General features: G+C 41.5%; 1 protein-coding gene across 1 annotated transcript in view; it reads right to left on the bottom strand.

The window, feature by feature from the left end:
* LOC126198597 (odorant receptor coreceptor-like) overlaps positions 1–23,002 on the bottom strand; it is a 247,733-nt gene that overhangs the window by 203,752 nt on the left and 20,979 nt on the right. The window contains exon 2 of the mRNA XM_049935048.1: positions 314–707. Within this exon, the coding sequence (XP_049791005.1) occupies positions 314–690 (377 nt within the window). The 5' untranslated portion in view covers positions 691–707. The remainder of the gene's footprint in view (positions 1–313; positions 708–23,002) is intronic.

The following is a 23,002-nucleotide window of genomic DNA, read 5'->3' on the forward strand; positions in this document are numbered from 1 at the left end:
GATATTTTTTATTTCGCACTAGCACAATTCAGCTACTGGGCTGTCTTGCAGCTTTTGTATTTCCACCACTGCCATCTTGCATTTTCGAATTTACTGCCAGCGCCATCTTGAATTTTTGAATTTCCTGCCACCGCCGTCTCGAAATTTTTGGCGACTGCTGTGCTGACTAGCGATGGCTGCTTGAAATGTTGGCTAAAATTCCTATAGGTATTCTAATTATGACAGTGTCATCCAGTTCTACATACATTCTCTACAAACCTGTAACTGAAACAAAACATTAAACAGTCAATGAGCAGACGTTGGGCACACCAACCTGGAGCGTCGTAGCCAGGGAGCCATGTTGATGCTGCTGGAAGAGGCGACAAACCGCTCCCCAACGGTGTCTACGATGGCCTGGTAGCGATCACGGTGTAGGGTGAAGAAGAAGAGGCGATAGGCAGAGCTGAAGACAATGGTGGTGACAGGCAGGTTAGCAGTGATGTCAGCGATGTCACTGTGGTTTTCGTACAGGTCGAGCACACCGGCCAGCCCCTGGCTGAGAAGCAGCGCGAGTAGCAACCATGTCAACAGCGCTCCAGGCATGCCACGGTTCACCAGCACGCCCATGAACCGCACCATCAGGATGTTGAACTCCATATAACGTGATGGTTCATCCACATTACGCAGTGCATTGTACACCCGCCGTAACATGGCTGCCACTGCCGCAACTGGGGAGAAATATGGGGTTGTCACAAATTACTGGCCGATTTCATGGTGTTATATCATGCTTGGGCAAACGAGCTGCAATGAAGCTGTTCCATCAAGTATGCAGGGTAAATGAGACAGGTGAAATATTCCCAGACATCGAGAAGAATGTAATAATCGCAGTACCAAATAAAGTGGCTGCCGACAGCTGTGAATGTTACCCTGAATCAAACTATCAATATAGTAACTCGTGGTTGCAAACGCCAATACAAATTATTCACAGAAGAATGAAAAAACTGATAGAAGCCAACCTGGAGTAAGATCAGTTCGGGCTCAAAGAAATGTAGGAGCACTTGAAGCTATACGGAATTTTCGACTCATCTTGCAAGATGGGCTGAAGAAAGATAAACTAACAATTACAGCATGTGTACACTTAGAGAAGACCCATGCTCTAGTGGTAGTGATGTAGACAGTGATTGAAAGACACTGAGTCCGTGGGTTCGATCCCAGCCACTATTTAAATTCTGAATAAAAATTATCAGCAATGGCAGCCAACAACTTCTGATTCAGAGAATCACTCCATTCTGCCAATGGCTTTGTCAAACGGAAGGGAAGTGGTTTATTACCCTTTGGTTGGGAAACTGCTCCTAAAAGGCGGAAGAATCAGCAATGATCTACGGCATGAGGACGCAGAAGGCAATAGAAACGACTGCACTCACTACACATGATGATTATCTACAAGACCTATCGCCTGTAATAGAAAAATTATTCATAACGATCTCTCCATTGACAGAAAGGAAGTGAAATGCTAAGAAGATAAGGATTGCTGCTCAAATGAGTACGGGGTAATATCAGCAACGGCAGAAAATACTTTAACTGGAGTAGGATTCGTTATGAGTAGAAAGGTAGGGCAAAGACTGAGTTGCTGTGAACAGATTAGGAATAAGGGATAAGGTAGATTTCATCAGAACCAGCAGCAGACCAATGATGACAATAATAGTTCAGATATAACTGCGAATATTAAAAGAAGAAAATGTAGAGACAGAGAAAGTATGTAATGACAAACACAGGTAACTTGGTATATAAAGGAAGATAATTATCTAATAATAATGGAGGATTGGAACATGACAGTAGGCAAAGAATAAAAGAGAGCATTAGGAGAATTTGAGCTTGATTGTAGGAATGAGAGAGGAGAAGGATTAACTGAGTTCTGAAATAAATACTCCAAAAATCACAAGAGAGGAAGGTATACTTGGACAAGGCCGCTAGACACATAACGATCCGAGCTGGATTACATCATGATCAGACAGAGATTTCACAGCCACATATTAGCTTGGAAGGCGTACCCACGCTCAGATAATTAAAGACTCAGATGACAATGTAATGATGATGATAAAGATCAGAGTGGTCCGTATGTGATTCATGTGGAAGAATCAATGTGGAAGAAGTGAGGCACTGAAGTAGTGAGGAATGATGATATGCATTTGAAGATATCAAAGACTGTAGATACTGAGATGATGAGTATCATACAGGTAGTGCTGTTGAAGAGGAGTGGATATACCCAAAATGAGAAATCACAGAAGTGGGAAGACAAATATTAATACAAGGAGGTAACTGTGAAGAAAATCCCCAGCACCACTTCTGTGAAGTTTGGAAGGTAGGAGATGAGGTACTGGCAGAAATAAAGTTGTGAGGATGGGTCATTAATGCTGTGTACATGGCAAGAGGTACTCTGCAATACCACGAGAGCCTGTAACCATGCATGCACAACCAGTCGCCTGATGCCTTCTCAGTTCTGAGCAGATGCTTCCAGACAGCACTCACTCGTCAGGACTACACTCTGCTCCTGTTATTCCTTCACCAATGGTGTTGTCAGCCACCAGAGAGAGAGAGTTGTCAACAGTGGACTATTTTGCTTCCGCCTAGTACGGACACAATTGGAGATTGTTCTACCAGTGCCAACAAAAAACGGTGACCCACTGACACTCAGAGTTTCTGAAATTCAGCCATCCCTACAGTACCACCATTTCCTGCAGTTACACTAAGGATTATAGTTCCTGAGTTCTTTCCAGAAGACAACAGTTCTGACTCAGCTGTTGCTATTTATGGACACTAGATATAGTCAGTCAGGAGTGTCTGAATAATTGCTTTCAATTATAGTTACAATACCGCAGATTGCCAAAAGACAACAGAGCTAATTAGATTTCATTGTATTAGGTGTAGGATATTAAGTACCACGCATCAAAATGTTACCAAAGTTATGTACAATTTTGTATCATAACTATTAGTGAATATTATTGCTAATTTCTTGTAGTGTTGCCACAACTTTCTGCTAGTAGCGCCCTGTCAACCAAGTAGATTTTACTAGCGTGCATACTGCCACCTTACTTAGAACCATTGTAGGAAATATCTTTTCTGCTAGCATGGATGTTTGGGCTGAACTGATAGTAACATTCAGTTACAGCATCCCAACACTGGCGACAAGGATAAGTAAAAATTGTTCATAATTTATCGCCAGTTATCAGCACTGGCGATGGGGAAAACTGAAATTTGATGAGAACAGTTTTTCACCAGTTATCAACACTGGCGACAAGGTAAACGGTTTAAGACCAATATTCCAACATTGGCGACGACCAAACAGCTTATTAACTGCTAAAAGTTTTGATCAGAACCCAGCACTGCTGTCGAGACTAAGTCAACATTGATGATATTTTTGCCAGTTCCCAACAAGACTGTGCAGACCCAGAAATTATTCTCATCCTCAAGGGCGGCGAGCAAAAATAAGCAGTACTGGAAACAGCATTAACATATTAAGCACGTATTTTTCTTTTCAATTTTCTCTTTCGAGCACATATCTTATTTCATTTATTTTTGTGGCGACACTGTGTGTCTTCCAGTTATTCTGTGCATGCTAGATGCTAGGACTACCAATCCGTTTCTTTTCAGGAAGATTTGTCTGAATTTTGTAAAGTGCTCTGAGTGTGTTTTTCAGACATTGCCTAACTAACTCGATATCATGCAACCCATTCTCCAATTATTACAACAACTGATGGCTAGATGGCTAGGAGATGATGGTGATGTGCTTGGCCAGACATGAAGGAAGCTAGGGCAAAGACCAAACGCTACTACAAGTTAAGACGACACCACCATCCTTTCTGAGATACAATCGACAAGTTGAGGCCTGGAACAACTACACTGATGGCAAAAATATCACAACACCATAAACAAATTAATGCAGTTTAATGATATTTCAGGAATACGAGGTCTGTTCAAAAAATGCTGTCGTTTATCGTCTAGTAAAGTCATTAGAAGATCAACACAAGTTCCAAAACGATATACAAAAGATATCTGTATTGTGTGAAAATTGAAAATTGACCCAAAATAGTGAAAAGTGTGGAGTCATCCACATGAGTGCTAAAAGGAATTCGTTAAACTTCAGTTAGACGATAAATAAGTCAAATCTAAAGGCTGTAAATTCAACTAAATCCTAGGAATTACAATTCCAAAGAACTTAAAGTGGAAAGAACACACAGAAAATGTTGTGGGGAACGCAAACCAAGGACTGCGTTTGCAGAGCTTTGCGTGGTCTCGCTTCATCATGCTGATGAGACGAAAATCCGTTCTCTTCCAGGGAAACAGCTCTGTGATACCTATACTGCAAGACAGAGACAAACTGGCAGCAGATTCAGTATGGTCTGTGGAATGTTCACGTGGGAATCCATGGGTCAAGTGGGGTTCATACAAGGCACCATGTTTAATTTTATAGACCAAGTACTATTTTTATGAAGGACTCCCAAAAGCAAATTAGATATATAAAATTTTAAAAAAAATTGTTTTCAGAATAAATAAAAACATGAGCCTTTTTAAGGACCTCTTTAACAAATCGGACTCACCCTTTGACAAAATCCTGGATACATCCTTGACTGCCAGCATGTATTGTTATGTACAGGTAATAAATGGTAGTTTGTAGGACGGAGCTCCATATCTGTTGCACTTGGTTGGTCAATACAGGGACAGCTAAAGCTAAATGTGGATGTTATCTGGTGATGTCCAACAGGTGCGTGATTGGAGACACATCTGGTGATCAAGCAGGCCATGGCAACATGTCGACAGTATGTAGAGCATGTTGGGTTTCAACGCGATATATGGGCGAGTGTTATCCAGCTGGGAAACACCACATGTAATCCTGTTCATGAATCGCAGTACAACAGGTCGAACCACCAAATTGTTGTACAAACATGCAGTTAGCGTGTGTGGAATAACCAGAAGAGTGCTCCTGCTGTCGTATGAAATTACACCCCAGACCGTAATTCCAGGTATAGGTCCATTGTGTCTAGCACACAGACAGGGCCTCAACACAGCCATCACTGGCACTCAGACTGAACCAACTTTCATCAGAAAACACAAAGCCCTTCATCCTGCCCTCTAATGAGCTCTCACTCAACATCAGTGCAGTTGCAAATGCCGATGGTTTGGGAGAAGTGGAATGTGTGCTACAGGGCATTATCTTGGAGACACCCTTGAAGTAACCAATTCGTAACACCTCGTTGTGTCACTGTGATGCCAACTGCTGCTCAATTTGCTGCTGCAGATGCAATGTGATGTACCAGAGGCATACCCCAAAAACCATGGTCTTCCCTCTTTGTAGTACCGTATGGCCATTTAGAGCTCAGTTTTCTAGCACCACAAATTCACGTGGTCACCGCTGCCAGAAACATGTACAGTGGATACATTCCTGACAAGTCTTTCTGCAGTACAGTGGAAGGAACATCCAGTTTCATGTCGCCCTATTACATGACCTCGTTCAAACTCAGTGAGGTGCTGACTATGGCGTCTTTGTCACCTTACAGACATTCTTGACCATCATCAACTCACCACGTCCAATCTCAAAGGTAATTCATGTTCACAACCATTACAGCGTTTATTTAAAGCAATCCTGATTTACATCCTCATAGGCTTGGGCATACAAACAAACTCATGTGTCAGCAGAAGCATGCTGTGTGAGGACGCTCATATGTTCATTACACATCAACAACCAGCACAGCCAAGCGAGTGAAGTGGCCATACCCAGAAAACACAGGCCAATCACGCTGTTCCACGGAAATATTTAACCAACAAGTTTAGAAATACTAAATTACAATCTTTTTCATGCTACAGCATAAACCCTGTACGGGAGCCACCTGCTTGGAGGGGTAGGGACAGACAATTTCAATTCTTTTTATTGAATGCTTTCATTCCTTTGCTCCAAGTGGAAATGATGTGAAGACTCTTCACAGTCCATCTGTAGCATCAGTATGTGCTGCCGGCCCGTTGTTCTGCATATAGACAGGATTGCTGAGGAGTGACACCTTGGGTGGACTGCAATAAGGGTGAAAGGAAGGATTATGTAGTGCAATGGACACCAACAGAAATGGGTGAGATGACGACGCTTTACTCTCTCGAGATTGCTGGCCTCCGATCTGCTAACATGGTGCTCACCTTCAATTCCATGGTTTTATCTGCGCTTTGGCCATAGTGGCAATTTTCTAAGGTGTCTAATTTGTAATCCTTTACCGTGAATAAAACCCTTTGGGATTTTTCTTAATTTTTCTAACTATTATGTCAAAGAACCCAGCTGTTCCAGGCGCCCAGAACTAAACAACTAGTATTTCGAAGATCTTGGATATTCCAGGTGCCCACTCGTCTGTCCTGCACAGTCTGGTGTCACATCAGTGGGCTAAGTCCCATCCTTCAGTGCATAAACAGTTGTTTCTTTATGGCTAGTTGTCGCTACTATTCCTTGTTGGCATGGTCAGACACATGCCACAACTTTAGGCACAGCCTGTGACCGCACCTGGCTCGAAATAACCAGCTGCATTCCACCACCATTGCACACTTAGCACACACACACACACACACACACACACACACACACACACACACACACACACACACATACACATACACACAAACACGCACGCACGCACACACACACACACACTCACACACACACACGTGCCCACTGTGAGAAGGTATTTTCTGGCCTGCACTTCCTTCCTGCTAGCCATGGCTGCTGCTGGCCAGGTTTAGGTGTCGACGCCACCTCATCATCACTATCATCACACTGCCACCTGACCAAGGGTCATGGGATCCACGCCATAGTGATGCATCACTGCCGCCACCATCTCCACACAACACTATACACGTGACTGACGGTAGCCACTGCTTTCGCATCCTGTCGCCGATCTGCTGGAGAATGTGCTTGCTTCTGCAGCAGCCAGAGATAGTAGGGCATTTTTTCCTGCACGATCTGCCTCCCGTTTTGCTTTGGTCTACTGTTGTTTAACTGTTGCATGCTAGGACTCCTTTTTGCTACAGTGTGAAATCTTATGGGGCTTAACTGCTAAGGTCATCAGTCCCTAAGCTTACACACTACTTAACATAAATTATTCTAATGACAAACACACACACCCATGCCCGAGGGAGGATTCGAAACCTCCGCCGGGACCAGCAGCACAGTCCATGACTGCAGCGTCCTAGACCGCTCAGCTAATCCCGCGCGGCAGTGATGGCTCAAAAGGCAAGTTCTAAGAAGGACAATGTTGCTGAGAGTGATGGAGAAGTCCTTGTTGTATCAATGCAGCAACAAATACAGGAACTTATGGCCAAAGCCATAGAGCTGTAAGACCAGAACAGTGGCATGCGAAGACAAGCAACTACATCAGGGCCAGACCTTAATATTCAGGTTCCTCCTAGTGGAACTAGAGGGTTGGAAACTAGCATGGCTGTTCCACAATCTATCGTTGCAAACAGATTTCCAGCAACTAATTTTATTCCTTCATTCTCAGAAAAATCTACAACAAAATGTCGTGGGTCATATTTTTTCATGGCGGTACTGTTTTCTATTGAATATGGCAAGAGTAAAGTTGACAGGAGACGCATGCATCGCTGCGGAGTCAGTTGACACATTATAGAACGCAGGTAAGTTTGAAATTCTGACAAAAGGCTTAGCAGAGAAGTATTCTGATAAGTGGGATCTTAGTCACTACAGTGACAAATAGTCCACCCCAAGACAAAGACGGGGAGAAATTTTAAACAATTTGCTGACCAAATAAGAACTATCTCTTTCTCCCCTGGCGACAGATAGCCACTAAAACCGAATCACTTTCGTATTAGTAGTTTGAGCACTGAAGTGATAAAGTCTGCAGGTGCATGTTCACTAAATTAACGATCAGTGGCAACTAGGACTGTTGATAGTTTTAAAAATATCGAGAATCCATTGTATACATATTCAAAAAAATATTACTGTTGGCTCTCAACATATCGAAAAAGAGTATCAATATATCGATATACCGACAGAAGAAATATCGACCTATAAAATGTCGGCTGCACATTGTAAATCCACTGCCGGCTTTAGAGCTGTATATTTAAGTACTAATTTATTGTTATATATTCTGTACATCAACAGGCTAGCAATCTGACAATGCCCCCACCCCTTAGAACAAGAACTGAAAGGAAAACGATGCACGTTCGCACTTGGCGATAAACGCTTTGATGACACTGGTCACTCCAGGTAAGTAGTTCCAACGATCGGTTTCGTCAGATATTGGATTTGTGTGGAACACTTCTTGTCGACTTGCCTGTTTTTTTCATTTCTGCCAGTGACAGCGAACTAGCAGGGTAATGTCAAAATTGCACGGTGAAGCTAAACATTGCCGTTTCTATTGGAAGCGCCGAGCGCCAGCTTCATCAGCATTCCTTCTCACATGTCTCTGTCCACCGCAAAAACCAATCTTGTTGTCATTTATATTCTTGTTTATCATTTCCAGTAACTATTTCTGAAGCATGCCGATGTGAAGGAATAGCACACTAGTTCCATTAAAAATTGTTTTTTTAACGCAACTGATGTGGTATTTCTTCACATTGGAGATCTTGTTATTCCATTCACGCCACCATCCCCCTTTCCAATTGGACTTCGTCCTTTGTGCCATCTACACTTTGGGCCGTGGTAAAAATTGCTGTTTCGAAGAGAGCGCCGCAGCGCTTATTGTGAAGCAGTCGCCCTCCATTTCTCGCGGTGGCGCCACTGTGGCAATCGCAGATTTGGTGACTCCCTCTGGTGGGAAAGGGGAAAGGTTGCCTGTTCACGTGAATTTAAGAGGCGCTATGAGCTCGCCCGTCAGTAAGTCTGGGTCAGTCTGTCGTCCCCAGCTTGCTAGTCTGTATCTCGTCCGTATTTGTTAGGCAGTTAGTGTCTTGTCTGTCGTTCAGAGTGTTAGTATGTCTGTCGTTCGGATCAACCTTTAAAGCAGACAAAATGAGAGTCTTTCCACTCCGCCAGTAAGAGAACTCAGCGAGTGGTCGCCTAGTCGGGGTTTAGTTCCTGCATCTGAGTCTGCGCGTTAGGCCGCCAGCCTGCTCGAGTTTGCTCAGGCAATGGTCATTAGCGGTTGGATCGATCGGTTGGTCAGTCACGCACTGAGACACAAGATGACTTGTCTGTCTTGATGGTCGGCGTATGTGAGGTCGCCATGTGAGTCCAGTGGGCCGTGGCGTATAACAAGGGGTAGTGACTTCGAGGTCGACTTGAGAGCAACAGAGGCAACCCACCACATCAGTCTGGCCGGTGCGAGCTTCGATGCCGCGAGACGGGAGATCGGCGCGACTTCCTGCGTCCGTTGAAGCGGCTGGCAGCGGACGGTTTGGGAAAGCGATTTGGGGGTGCTGCACCAGGTCTTCTCGAGAAATCGTAGTTTACTAGAAGTTAAGTGATTGGTGATATCTTGTTTGATTTACTCTTGTTAAATTCTACTTGTTTTCTTGGTGAGGTCACCAGCCATTTTGCTTTGGGGTCGTCCCACCATTCTTCTCCGTTTGTCCACCCGCGGGAAGGTGGTTGTTTATAAATTGGGTGGTCTGTTTTTCCCTTGTGGAGTAGGGGCGGGTTAGAGCAATCTGCGGTTTGGGTTGTTTGGTAATTTCCCTATCAATCTTCCATATGTTAGTAGCTGCCTCTGTCATGTTTGTCGGATTTGGTGTGTTAACGAATTTATTGGTTGGAGTGTAATGGCCTAATACCTGAAACATGTTTTGATCTTTGGAAACTTTTATATTATTGCCTATGATCTTGAGAGGCGGTATTTGTGAACTGTAGAGCATCTTAACTATTGTTTGGCCAACCTTGTAGAATTTTATATAAGATTGCATTTCATGGGCTTTTATTTAAATGATCATTTCAGTATATAAAGTTGCTACCCTTTCACCATAAGACTTTTCTTAGAAGTTAAAAGTTGCACCTTCCGTGGATAAGTTAATATTTTAATTGTTAGTGTTTTGTACCATTTTCATCCCTCCTACGGGGGGTGCATAGTTTGTGTGCTTGTATAAATTGTTGAAACTCTTAGTTCAAAGTTATCTGGTGTGTTGCAGATTTGCACCAGTGTAGTCCTTCTGAGGCTGTTGTGAGTGGTCGTAATTACGGCCATGTCAAAAGGTCCTCTGCCCGAAAGCTCACACAGTCAAAACTTGTTTCTTTCTGCCTCTGAATAAACTGTAACTTTATTAGAGGGTGCTTTCTGATTATAATTTTAAATCTGTTTCTTTGAAAAAATTCTTTAGGAACTATTAAAGTGAATCAAATTCCCATTTGTTAAAAGGAATTTGGTTATGATTTCATCAGTCACTCCCTGACAACTACTTTCATGCTTACATCGTGTGATTAAATGTGTTAATGTTCTTGATGAATCGCTAGGAAATAAAATAAATTCTTAAGAATATTCTTTGAAAACAAAACACAGTCAAAGAGAAAGATCAAATGTGATGGAAGCTCTAAAAGCAGTGAGACTTCTTCGCACATTGAAAGTAAAATTATGCTGTACTGCAATTTCAAAATAACAATTCAAATATTTACAGGAAATTGTGAAAAAATATAACACAAAATAAAAATATCGGCGCTCGATATTACCATATTGATATCGATATATTTTGGGAAATATCCCCAATATATACTGATATTTTTTGAAAGCATGTAGATATGTCGATATTTTACCAGCAGCCTTAATGGAAACTTTTATGTGTTTGAAATGGAGGCTACTACCAGCGTGAAATTGACTATAGGATGCATTCTGTTGGATTCGGTGAAGCACATAATTGTTTTAATGGCAGCTGCACCATGCATGGTAAAAAAGCCTATTTCTCGAGTTCCGAATAAACTGCGTACTATGGCATTGAAAACCAATGCTCCTGTAACAATCATTGCTCGTAATGGAAAGTTTCTCTGGCTGACCGTCAAATCCAAGACCTGTTCATCTAAAATGATATTCTCCATAGAATCCAGGAGCATATAACAAGAAGTTTGTGCACAGCTGAAACTGGAGGGATGAAAGTGTGTATCTCACTGAGTGTAGATAATTTTGATGTGTGAGACGTAGTAATATCGTCAGAAACTATACTGGCCAGTATACAGAAAATACGTGAGGCTGAAGAACTCTGTGCTGAAAGGAAAATTACGAGAAAATGCCAACAGAAGCCATTACCCATCCAAGAAACGCACAGAGTCATGCCAGCCCACAAATGGTAGTTGCAAAGTAAGCTGTCACATGTTACTGACTCTGAGGGGAATCCGTTGTATCTAGTTTTGATGGTACATTCATGGTTGTTTGAGGAAATGCAGTACTTCCCCTCCACTGATCTCATTTACAGTGAAATATCTACTGGAAACAACAGACTCTAGTGCAGAAACGATACCAAATTCCATATCAATTATAGTCTGTTATGAAAGAGACAATCCAGCAACAGCTTGATGCAGAAATAATTCAGTCATTTGCTAGTATAAATAAAATATCAATCAATGGTGAGGAGTCCTATCTCCTACGTATAGGCATGAAGGCAGTAAGCAAGGTTATTACAGCTGATACTTTCCCCTTGCCACAAATTGGTGAAACACTGAACAACTTGGAGAATTGGGAGTTTTTCATTACTCTTTATATACTATCAGGCTACCACCAAACTACAATAGCCTCACAGGACTGGCCAGAGACAGATTTTGTTACAACCTCAGATTTATATGAGATCTTAAGTATGCATTTTTGGCTCAGATATGCATCTGCCTTAATCCAGAGATTTGCTGATTTGTTATTATGATGCCTGAAATTCATCACCTGTTCAGTATACTGAGATCACATCATAGTGTTCTCTCAAACTATGAAAGAGCATGCTGAGCGTCTGATAAATGTATTAGCAGTGTTGCAGAACGCTCTCTTAATTTTGAAGTTGAAAAAATGCTCCTTTGTAGAGTCTCAATTTCAGCATTTGGGATACATTATTAGTTTTGCTGGAGTAAAGGCAGTTCTGTGGCTGACGGAATCTGTAAACAACTTTCCTGCCTCTACAAATGTAAAATAATTACAGAGTTTTCTGGGGCTGACTAATGACTGCCTTGAATTTCTAAAAGACAATGCGACTGTGACTAAACCTGTGATGAGGAGCAACTTATGAAGAGTCCACTGAGTGTGAAACTGCAATGAGGCAAGATACTAACAAGTTCACCTTTGCTCAGGTACTCTGACCTTGAAAATCCATTTATACTATCATGCAATGCCTCTGATTTCTCATAGGCTGTATTCTGAGTCAAGAGTACACTGACAAGGAAAAGCCTATTGCTTATGCTTCTCGCCAGCTCAATAAGGCTGAAGTTAACTACAGCACCACAGAAAAAGAGTTGCTCACTTTGATGTTTGGTGTTAAATATTTTAAATGTTACTTACACAACAGGAAAACTAACACGGTAACTAATCACATTGCCCTCTTATGGCTTTTTAATACAAAAGACCCCAGTAGCCACCTGACATGTTGGGCTTCAAAATTAGCTCAGTATGACTGTGAAGTGCGCCATAACCTGGTAAACCACATCAAAATGCAGATGACCTAAGTAGAAGGCCCAAGTGATACAAGCAGATGAAGTACTTATAGCAGCATTAAAAGACACTCACAGGAAAAATACAGATTACAAACAATATACCACACAGCCTGATTTTGTGCCTGAAGACAGTGTCTTAAACAGCCAGACTCAACTTGGAGATGGGTTACTAACACAGGAGTTGCTGCAGACTCGTATCATCTCCTAGTGTCATGATAGCGTTCAAGCTTGTTACAGTGGCAAACATGCCACACATGCCCATGCTGCTCTTCACTGTTGGTGGCCCGATTGGCTCTGTGACATCAATAAATATATATGCATGTGCTTGTCAAGCACACAGCAGACACAACAGATACGTCCATGAATTCTGTTGAAAATCACATCTGAAGGCTCTAGACCTTTTGGGATTGTGGCTACAGACATAACAGGACCATTCCCCCAGACACAACAGGAAAACGAATATATCTTGTCAGTTATTGATTAGTAGCACTTGCTGATTTCATGGCAGAAACTGCAGTAAAGGCATTTGTCAACCACATAATACTATCTTCTGACAGTCCTGATGTAATATTAACGGATCAGGGAGCAAATCTTATGTCTTCATTATTTGTACAAGTGCGTAGACTACTCAGAATCAAAAAGTGGAGGGCTATGCCCTTCCACCCAGAGCAGAATGGCTATTTGAATAGGCCATCAAATTATCATTTGTAAGTTATTGTATTATGTGAATAAATCACTTTCTGATTGGGACCAGTATATTCTATATGCCCAATCTGCTTGCAGTAGCAGAATTCATGAGGCAACTGGGCACATCCACTATGAGTTGATCTATGGTTGTCCTATGAGATTACATTTTGAGGCAGACAAGCTGCATCCAACTGTAGATTCCAAGTATGTAAGAAACTTGGCACATGGAGCCAAATTGATGTGGAAATGAGTTCAGTGAAATACGCTGAATGGCTAAAGAAACTAGTACACCTGCCCAATATCATGTAGGGTCACACGAGCATACAGGAGCGCCGCAACACGACATGGCATGGACTCGACTAACGCCTGAAATAGTGCTGGAGGGTACTGATACCATGAATCTTGCAGAGCTGCCATTAAATATGTAAGAGTACGAAAGGATGGAGATCTTTTCTGAACAGCACGTTGCAAGGCATCTCAGATATGCTCAATATTGTTCATGTCTGGGGACTTTGGTGGCCAGCTGAAGTGTTTGAACTTAGAAGAGTGTTCCTGGAGCCACTCTACAGAAATTCTGGACTTGTGAAGTGTCGCATTGTCCTGCTGGAATTGCCCAAGTCTGTCGAAATGCAAAAAGGACATGAATGGATGCAGATGATCAGACAGGATGCTTATGTATGTGTCACCTGTCAGAGTCATATCTAGACATATCAGGGGTCCCATATCACGCCAACTGCACATGCCCCACAGCATTATGAGCCTCCACCAGCTGAACAGTCCCCTGCTGACATGCAGGGTCCACTGATCCATGAGGTTGTCTCCATACCCATACATGTCCATCTGCTCGATAAAATCTGAAACGAGACCTGTCTGACCAGACAACATGTTTCCAGACATCAACAGCCCAATGTTGGTGTTGACGGCCCCAGACGAGGCGTAAAGCTTTGTGTTGTGCAGTCGTCAAGGATACATGACTGGGCAGGGCATTCAGCTCTGAAAGCCTATATTGATGGTGCTTCGTTGAATGGTTTGCATGCTGACACTTATTGATGGTCTAGCTTTGAAATCTGTAGCAATTTGCGGAAGGGTTGCACTTTTATCACATTGAATGCTCCTTTCGGTTGTCGTTGGTACCATTCTTGCAGGATCTATTTCCGGCCGCAGCAATGTCAGAGATTTGATGTTTTACCAGATTCCTGATATTCATGGTATATTCCTGAAATGGTCGTACGGGAAAATCCCCATTTCATCGCTACCTCAGAGATTCTGTCTCCCATCACCGACTATAACACCATGTTCAAACTAATTTAAATCTTAATAACTTGCCATTCTAGCAGCAGTAACCAATGTAACAACTACACCAGACAATTGTTGTCTTATATGGGTGTTGCCGTATTCTGCCTTTTTACATATCTCTGTGTTTGAATATGCATGCCTATACCAGTTGTTTGGCGATTCAGTGTAATACTAAACTCAGAACCAAGTATGTACAGGGAGTAAATAAAAGAACAGTATTATCCTCTTTATCAACAGAATGACTGGGTACTGATTCGAAACATAATATTGAAGACTGGAAAGACAAAGAAATTTATTCCTCTTTCTGAAAATTCTTATCAAATTATGATTTTAACATCTGCTGTCAAATCGGAGATACAACCACATGACCACTCCATGGTAGTTCTTTTTGACAGTTGAAGAGCTTATCAGGGGAACACAGTGCTAACCCTGCGTGCTGGCATAGTAGAGCCACCAAGAGACAAAGTGCACATTGGTAAAGCAGTGCTGAAGGGGAAAAGATCAGCACCCCTGTAATGACCAAGATATCGTCTACATTCAGAGCATCCTTATGCACTGTGATCACACAGTTAGCAGCAGTCTATGTTCAGAGCCATTATTCTCTAGGAATTCTCAACTGGAGAGATTTTGAGTTAACAAATATTTCGCTCTCATTTAAGTATATGGCAGAAAGAGTCACTCTTCAGGAATTGTGAAATGAATCCCGTCGTAAAGTACCGGATGCCACAATGGGCGCAGATTCAGTACGAGATGGGGTAACTCACAGACGTCTATTGTCTATTGAGACCTAAGCACTGTAGTGTGCCAGTGAGACAGACGAGAACCTACATCCTAGGGAAACCCAGTAGAAGGCTTTTGTGGCCAAGGAGGGGTAGCAGTGTTAAATATGGCGGATCTAAGATCGCCCATAAAGGGAAATATTTATGAAAACTATTTGATTCTGTAGTAGCGCAGGGAATTAAGCGACAGTTATTTTAATCTACCATCATTCATAAATTTTCATGGTGATCCTAATAAAACTTGAATTTTGATCATATCTATAATAGTTAAGGATTTACTGTTAACGTGAAATTAACAAGTTTTTTAACAAAGACCTGAATGCTAAAATCTGAACGCTTTGGTCGATCGTAACGATCGACATTTCATATAGAAGCGCATCATCAAAATGACAATGTTGTAAATAACATCATTGTTCCTTCATTTGTTTAAAACATATACTAAATTTAAACTATCAGTATTTTCAGTTAAGCATCAGATCATCATTTCCTCCACACAAAAAACATTGAACGGTGACAGCATGACACCTTATTGAATCATTAGGTAATAGAATATTTGTTGTAAAGTTTAGTGCATAATAGTTAATTTTGTTCTTTATTTATTTATCAGAAAGCACATTGGTGCAAGGCTACTGGCCGTGACATTCAAAGTTAAGAAGGAAATTGTATTGGTTTTATGTAGAAGAATTTAATGTTTATTATGTAATGGATATCCTTGTTTCTTTATTTAGAACTTGAAAGTGGTCAAGCTTTGATTATTTAAATATGTTAAAATGTAAAACAATGTAGAATAAGTTGTAGTCAATAAGATGGACAGCTTCAGGAAAGGGAACTGACCTAGTCAATTGAGCGAGGATATTCGGCGCGCGGGAAACGCGGCTGGGGACGGGCCGAGGGAGTGCTGGAGGAGACACGAAAGCGGACGGTCGGTCTTTAGGTAACTAGTAAGTGAAACGACTTAGAAAATTTCGCGTTGTGTGGTATCGTGGGACCTAGTCTCTGAGCGGTGAGCAGCCGCGCGCCTGTTGTGAACTCTTAACTTTTCGTGTAGCTAAGGAGGCGGAGTATTGGACTTGTGTTTAGCGATAAGATTGTATATGATCGAACTGTGTCAAATGGATGTGCGCTCGACTGTAACAGTAACTCTAAATACGACCACATTCGCTATTAGTTTCCTTTCTGAATAAACATTACTCTAACCAAATCGCAACTGTGTGGCCTACATCATTTATGGGTCATTGATTTAGTTACCGATATTCTTATTACTGTTGCTATACGTAATATTAACTTTGTGTTTCGTAAACTTGCCATCAGCCAGACAATTTAACCAAAGCATCACAAGTGTCTAATTTAGGGCGTGTAATGCTACACGTGTAGTTCAACCCCTAGACAAGTTTGAGCCAAGATATTTCGAGGAAGAGGAACCGCATGTGAACTCGATCATCTTTGGGATGTTAGCTAGCAAGATGTAGATGGCGCTCACTGAATATTCCTAGCTCGTTACTTTTATATTTTTTTGTTGTGATCTTTCATATCACATGTCATCCCTCCCTTGGTGTTGTTTCAGCGGAGGTCTTCACTTAGGGAATACGATCTCACAAACCCCTTGATCAGTTGCAGTGGATGATGTTGTGTTATGTTTATTATGTTTATGGGTCTCCATACTCCCACTATCGGTACTTGCTGATATGCTTCTCAGCTGCCTGGACCAGCCGCTTGCTTTTCTTTTTCAGGGATGGATCAATGTGATGTCGTCAAATGTCTTACATTGCTATGTTGTGCTGCACTGTGCCACTTACGTGTGGGATATGGACACCTCAAGATTATGTGTAATTTCGGTTGCAGGTTTTATGCAATGTTTTTTGGACTAAAAATGTTAGTAAAACAGTCTTGATCACAACATATGTTTATTTTGGTTGCCATCCAGATTTGGTCTGTAACTGAGACCATCTTCAGTTTGCAGGACCCATGATGGAAATTGTTGGTGGTAGATAGAGCAAGATCATAAGAGCGCGGACGTTAACTGCTCAAGTTGCCACCATCATGGTGCCTGTGGTCCGAAGATGGTCTGAGTTATAGACCAAAGCCAGTTTCCAACCAAAATAAACATCTGCAGTGTTCAAGACTGTTTTACTAAAATTTTTAAAATATTCACACCGATCACTGTTCACTTTCCAGTGAAAAAATGCTTTCTAAAACTTCGATCAGTTGTTGTATTTGTATATTTAGAGGAAGTAAAAGTAAAGATTATACCTTTACCATGAACTGTCTGCGGTTTTGAAATGTCCTCCCTAATGTGAAATATTATATTGTAACAACGGTGACAGTCAGTTTTATGAAAAGATCATAAGTATTCCCAGTCTTCTACTGGAATTGATAGCACCTCACCAAGCGTGTCTTCATGCATCAACCTGTAGGCCATTAGTATGGCTAGTTACTACCATTTGTGGGGTTGAATATGTGCCAATTATACTGTGCTGCCTTTATTTGTGAATTCTTCTCAGACAACAGTCGATATAAATGTTACATCATTAACATGATTCCTTTCCCCCCGAAGTAATCTGAGTAATGAACATTTACGAGATATTACACTTTAGCCAGAGACTAGGTTGGAGCTACAGTTCGAGAAAGTTTTGTTTACAAAGGCAAATTTTCCATATGTCACTAAGTATGGTAAAGAATAACACAGCGTGACTGAGGACTCTGCTGACAGCCTTGTGCTCTAAACAACAATGAGCTTCGTGATATGTATTATTTTAGTGTTTCTGAAAACGTGTTATCCAGCACCCACTGAGACTCAAAGTTAAATATGTGGCCCTCATGATGTAATAATTCGCTAACTCCTACACTAACTAATACATCTGCCTCTTCCTTCTGGTAATACTGCATGGAAAGACGATCACTGTTATTGTTAGTGTGTTTATATTAACTAATGTTTGGGTGTATCGGTACTTACTCGAATGAAGGCTTCACCCTTTAACTTTTATGTTGCCCAGAGTCCCCCCCCCCCCCCTCATGCGCATCTCAAATGCATTTCTTTGTGTAAATTTCTGAAAGGTGAGAAGTCTGCTGTGAAGTAGCATTATGAAGTAGTATTGGAATTGTATGTGGCTGGAAATTATTATTTTGTGAGCATACTGTCGCTGGCCTTATGCCAACTTGACACTGAAACCAAACCAGCCTTTGCCCTTTTCACTCCATGTGAAGTTTTGTACAGCCCACTGTTAACAGGCTGAGTGTGCAGTACAGACCCTGACGATCTTATTCTTTTCTGTTGAATTCCATTAGTGTTAGCTATAATTTTCTTGAGCAACAGGATCTGTTTCACACATGAGATCATGTGTTGCAGTGCATCACACACCACCATCAGTAATGCCATCGCTGTTTAGGTGGAGCCACCCCACCAGACACTCCACTGCCATGTGGTCTGTAGTGAAGCAGGCCACATGGTTAGTAACTGACGTCTTCCATGTACGTCATTCCAACCTCTGTTGCATGTCTTATAGACTACACGTCAAACAATGGAAACTCCAGGTAGGAATATCAACAATGTGGGAAAAGACACATTATCTGCTTACCGTATAGAAGACAGGTCAAGTAGCAGACAGGCACAATTAAAAAACACTCACATAAACCTTTCGGCCAAAGCCTTCGTCACTAAAAGACACACACACACACGCAAGCACATCCCTCACACACACGACCGCCATTCCAGCCTGAGATGCTGAAGTTTGCAGTCATGTGTGCGTGGGGTATGCTTGCTTGTGTGTGTGTGTGTCTTTTACTGACGAAGGCTGTGGCCAAAAGCTATATGTGAATGTCTTTAAATTGTGCCTGTCTGCAACTTGAGCCGGCCGCGGTGGTCTAGCGGTTCTAGACGCTCAGTCAGGAACCGCGCGACCGCTACGGTCGCAGGTTCGAATCCTGTCTCGGGCATGGATGTGTGTGATGTCCTTAGGTTAGTTAGGTTTAAGTAGTTCTAAGTTCTATGGGACTTATGACCACAGATGTTGAGTCCTATAGTGATCAGAGCCATTTTTTTTTTGTAACTTGACATACCTTCTTTACGGCAAGTAGCAATTTGTCTTTTACTACCTTGTTAATATTACAGACTATACCTGTCATTCATAGTACTGACAGTCCTTGGTCCTCGCGTTATACTAGAACAATGTGTAAGCCTGAGAGGACTGAGATCAGCCCAGCAATACCAGAGTCAGTTGCAAAGCAGCCTGCTATCACTAGCTCACAATAGGGAGTGAAAAACAAAAGAAAAGAAAATTGATAATAAATTCCCTAATTTTCCTATTGAACTCTGCCATCTTCCCCGAGATTAACAACCTGGCGACTTTAAGTCTGGAAGTTGCAATGTAAATCATACAGAATACCTGTGCAGCTACATTCATAAGTTTGTTGCACAAGATGAACAAAGTGTTATCAACCATGTTGATGACACCCTCTCCACTACACTGGTTAATCATGGATAGAACTGTCAGCCACTCTGAAGGGCATTATGCAGTGACTAGTCTGGGTTTAGAACATGCACCTAACGTGTCATTAAGTGTTGTTGTGATGTATACACTTTGATCACTCGTTATTGCATTTGATTAAGACAAACAAATTAAAAAAAGTGCTTAAACATTTTGCCCTTTTTCCTTTGGAGTTGTCACCATGTGATGAAGCAAGCTGGGATATTTTTACTTCCCCTCTTGTTTTACCATCTGCCTCCTTAAAATTCAATTTTCCATATCTGACTAATTACTATTAACATACGTGAGTATAAGATGCATTTCCATAAAAGAGAAAGACTGGTCCTCGGTATTAGAGAATATAACACCAGATCTAATTTTGTGCTTAGTTTTATGTATGTAATTGATTTTCTAATTTATTTCGACTATTCCTAGTTAATATCTTTTGTTATAGGGTGAAATAAGTAATTTTTTAGTAACTTAAAATTCTATTGTTGACTTATAAACAACTATAAATTCTGAACTAATTATAAACATTGGGAAGACAAAACAATAGCATTCTTTAAGTATTTATTTAGCTCTATTCGAAAACATATTAGCAAAACCAGCCCTTAATTGATTCCAAAGAAATTATCAGTTTTGTCAAAAGCATTGTTTGAGTAACTGTATCCGTTAATTTCATAATTTGAACAAATAATTCAGCTTAACGCTCTTGGTAGAAGAAACTGTTAAAAAGAACCAATTTTTCGATGTATTCAGTTAATTTAATGAGTGACGTTTTGATTGTAATTTCTGTAAATTAAACATAAAACAATGTATAGTTTCAATACCTATTATTCTGATGATATATAAAGGCCCCATTTTTGGTCTCGATACAATCAGACTGCATCCGCGTTTCAGACGAGGAACCCGTATTGGTTAGATCGACAACAATGCATCGACTTAATAGTGAATAGGCCATGTGTTAAAACAATGACAGTGTCTGTTTAATACACACTGTATTATTCTATAAGAACTGTGAACTGTGTGATAATGTTTTTACTGATCATAGATGTGTAATGGGGACTATTGTAGCAGTATGCTGATGTACGAGGTGTGGCTAGAAAAAAACCGGACAAGTACTGGTGAAACAATAAAACGAATGCAATAAGGCTGAAAGTCGCGTGGCCTGTCACGTGACTCTCGCTCCGCCTACTGCTCGAGTTTCATCTGCCTCCTGCACTCAGTCTGCCCGTGGCGTCTGTTTTAAGCAGTTGACGTTTTGTCTGTGCATCGGGAAATGTTGAGTGTGCAGAAAGAACAGCGTGTTAACATCAAATTTTGTTTCAAACTAGGAAAATCTGCAAGTGAAACGTTTGTAATGTTACAACAAGTGTACGGCGATGATTGTTTATCGCGGACACAAGTGTTTGAGTGGTTTAAACGATTTAAAGATGGCCGCGAAGACACCAGTGATGACACTCGCACTGGCAGACCATTGTCAGCAAAAACTGATGCAAACATTGAAAAAATCGGTAAACTTGTTCGACAAGATCGCCGTTTAACAATCAGAGCAGTGTCTGAGTTAACAGGAGTTGACAAGGAAAGTGTCGAACAAGTTTACCGATTTTTTCAATGTCTGCATCAGTTTTTGCTGACAATGGTCTGCCAGTGCGAGTGTCATCACTGGTGTCTTCGCGGGCATCTTTAAATCGTTTAAACCACTCAAACACTTGTGTTCGCGATAAACAATCATCGCCGTTCACTTGTTGTAACATTACAAACGTTTCACTTGCAGATTTTCCTAGTTTGAAACAAAATTTGATGTTAACACGCTGTTCTTTCTGTACACTCAACATTTTCCGACGCACAGACAAAACGTCAACTACTTAAAACAGACGCCACGGGCAGACTGAGTGCAGGAGGCAGATGAAACTCGAGCAGTAGGCGGAGCGAGAGTCACGTGACAGGCCACGCGACTTTCAGCCTTATTGCATTCGTTTTATTGTTTCACCAGTACTAGTCCGGTTTTTTTCTAGCCACACCTCGTATGCCTGCAAACAATTATTGAGGCTTATCGAAAGTTAAACAATACTGCAATGGCCATATAACTGTGTATTATTGGGTGGGTTGTGGACAGTGAAAGTAAAGAATTGTGAAACGCAAATGTGCACCTGTCGGCTTCATCATTTAAAGCCGTCAGTGTTGATCTCCCCCCCCCCCCCTCCCCATTTTTCAGTCAGTATAGTAACGCAGTACGTCGACACCGAGGACAATCAATGAGAAAATAAAGCAGGCAAACGTCAGAACCAGATAACTTTTTACTTGGGGCTTGAGCTGACATGTGGCCCACTGTACATTACACTGGTACTATATAAATAAATGAACACTGTTTGCTACCTGCTACAGATCTTGATATTACACCTAAGTAACCTATGGTTTTTAAATATCAGGTATGTTTCTTAGCCTTTTATTTAACCTATCCAATCTTTTGTAACCAAGAGTATATTGCTTATGTCAATATATGTTTCGTGAGACATGTGGATGAGAAAACCAGATCTCCTGGAATGACTACTGTCCTTTGCTGACATTTTGAAGTCATGGCTCTAATCTTGATTGTGCTACAGTGAAGTGAGCTATTTCTGTGACGTTAACTGTAGCCAGTTTTAAGAGAGCCACTGATACAACCAATCCAGATGCATTCCAAGCCCCACTCTCCTATAGGAGTTAGCAAACATGTGTAGCACCCATGTTTGTGGGGGTGAGAAAAAGAGGTAGCTGTACCTGGGCCCACAATGGGTCTAACCTTTCTCTCTGCCATGCAAGTGTGTTGGAATCCTAGCCCAGGCCAAGTATTTTGGTGTCTTATCACCCCCTTCTGCCAGGTTACTACCTTCAATAGAGTGAGCCTGCCTGCTGTGTCTCCTGCCAGACATCTTCACGTTGCCTGTAAGTCCTAGAACGATACACAGACATCTCTATTAACACAGTTTTACCCACATACAGTGTGTTTCAAAAATGACCGGTATATTTGAAACAGCAATAAAAACTAAACGAGCAGCGATAGAAATACACCGTTTGTTGCAATATGCTTGGGACAACAGTACATTTTCAGGCAGACAAACTTTCGAAATTACAGTAGTTACAATTTTCAACAACAGATGGCGCTGCGGTCTGGGAAACTCTATAGTACGATATTTTCCACATATCCACCATGC

Source organism: Schistocerca nitens, chromosome 8 (genome assembly GCF_023898315.1).
Source record: "Schistocerca nitens isolate TAMUIC-IGC-003100 chromosome 8, iqSchNite1.1, whole genome shotgun sequence".
NCBI lineage: Eukaryota > Metazoa > Arthropoda > Insecta > Orthoptera > Acrididae > Schistocerca > Schistocerca nitens.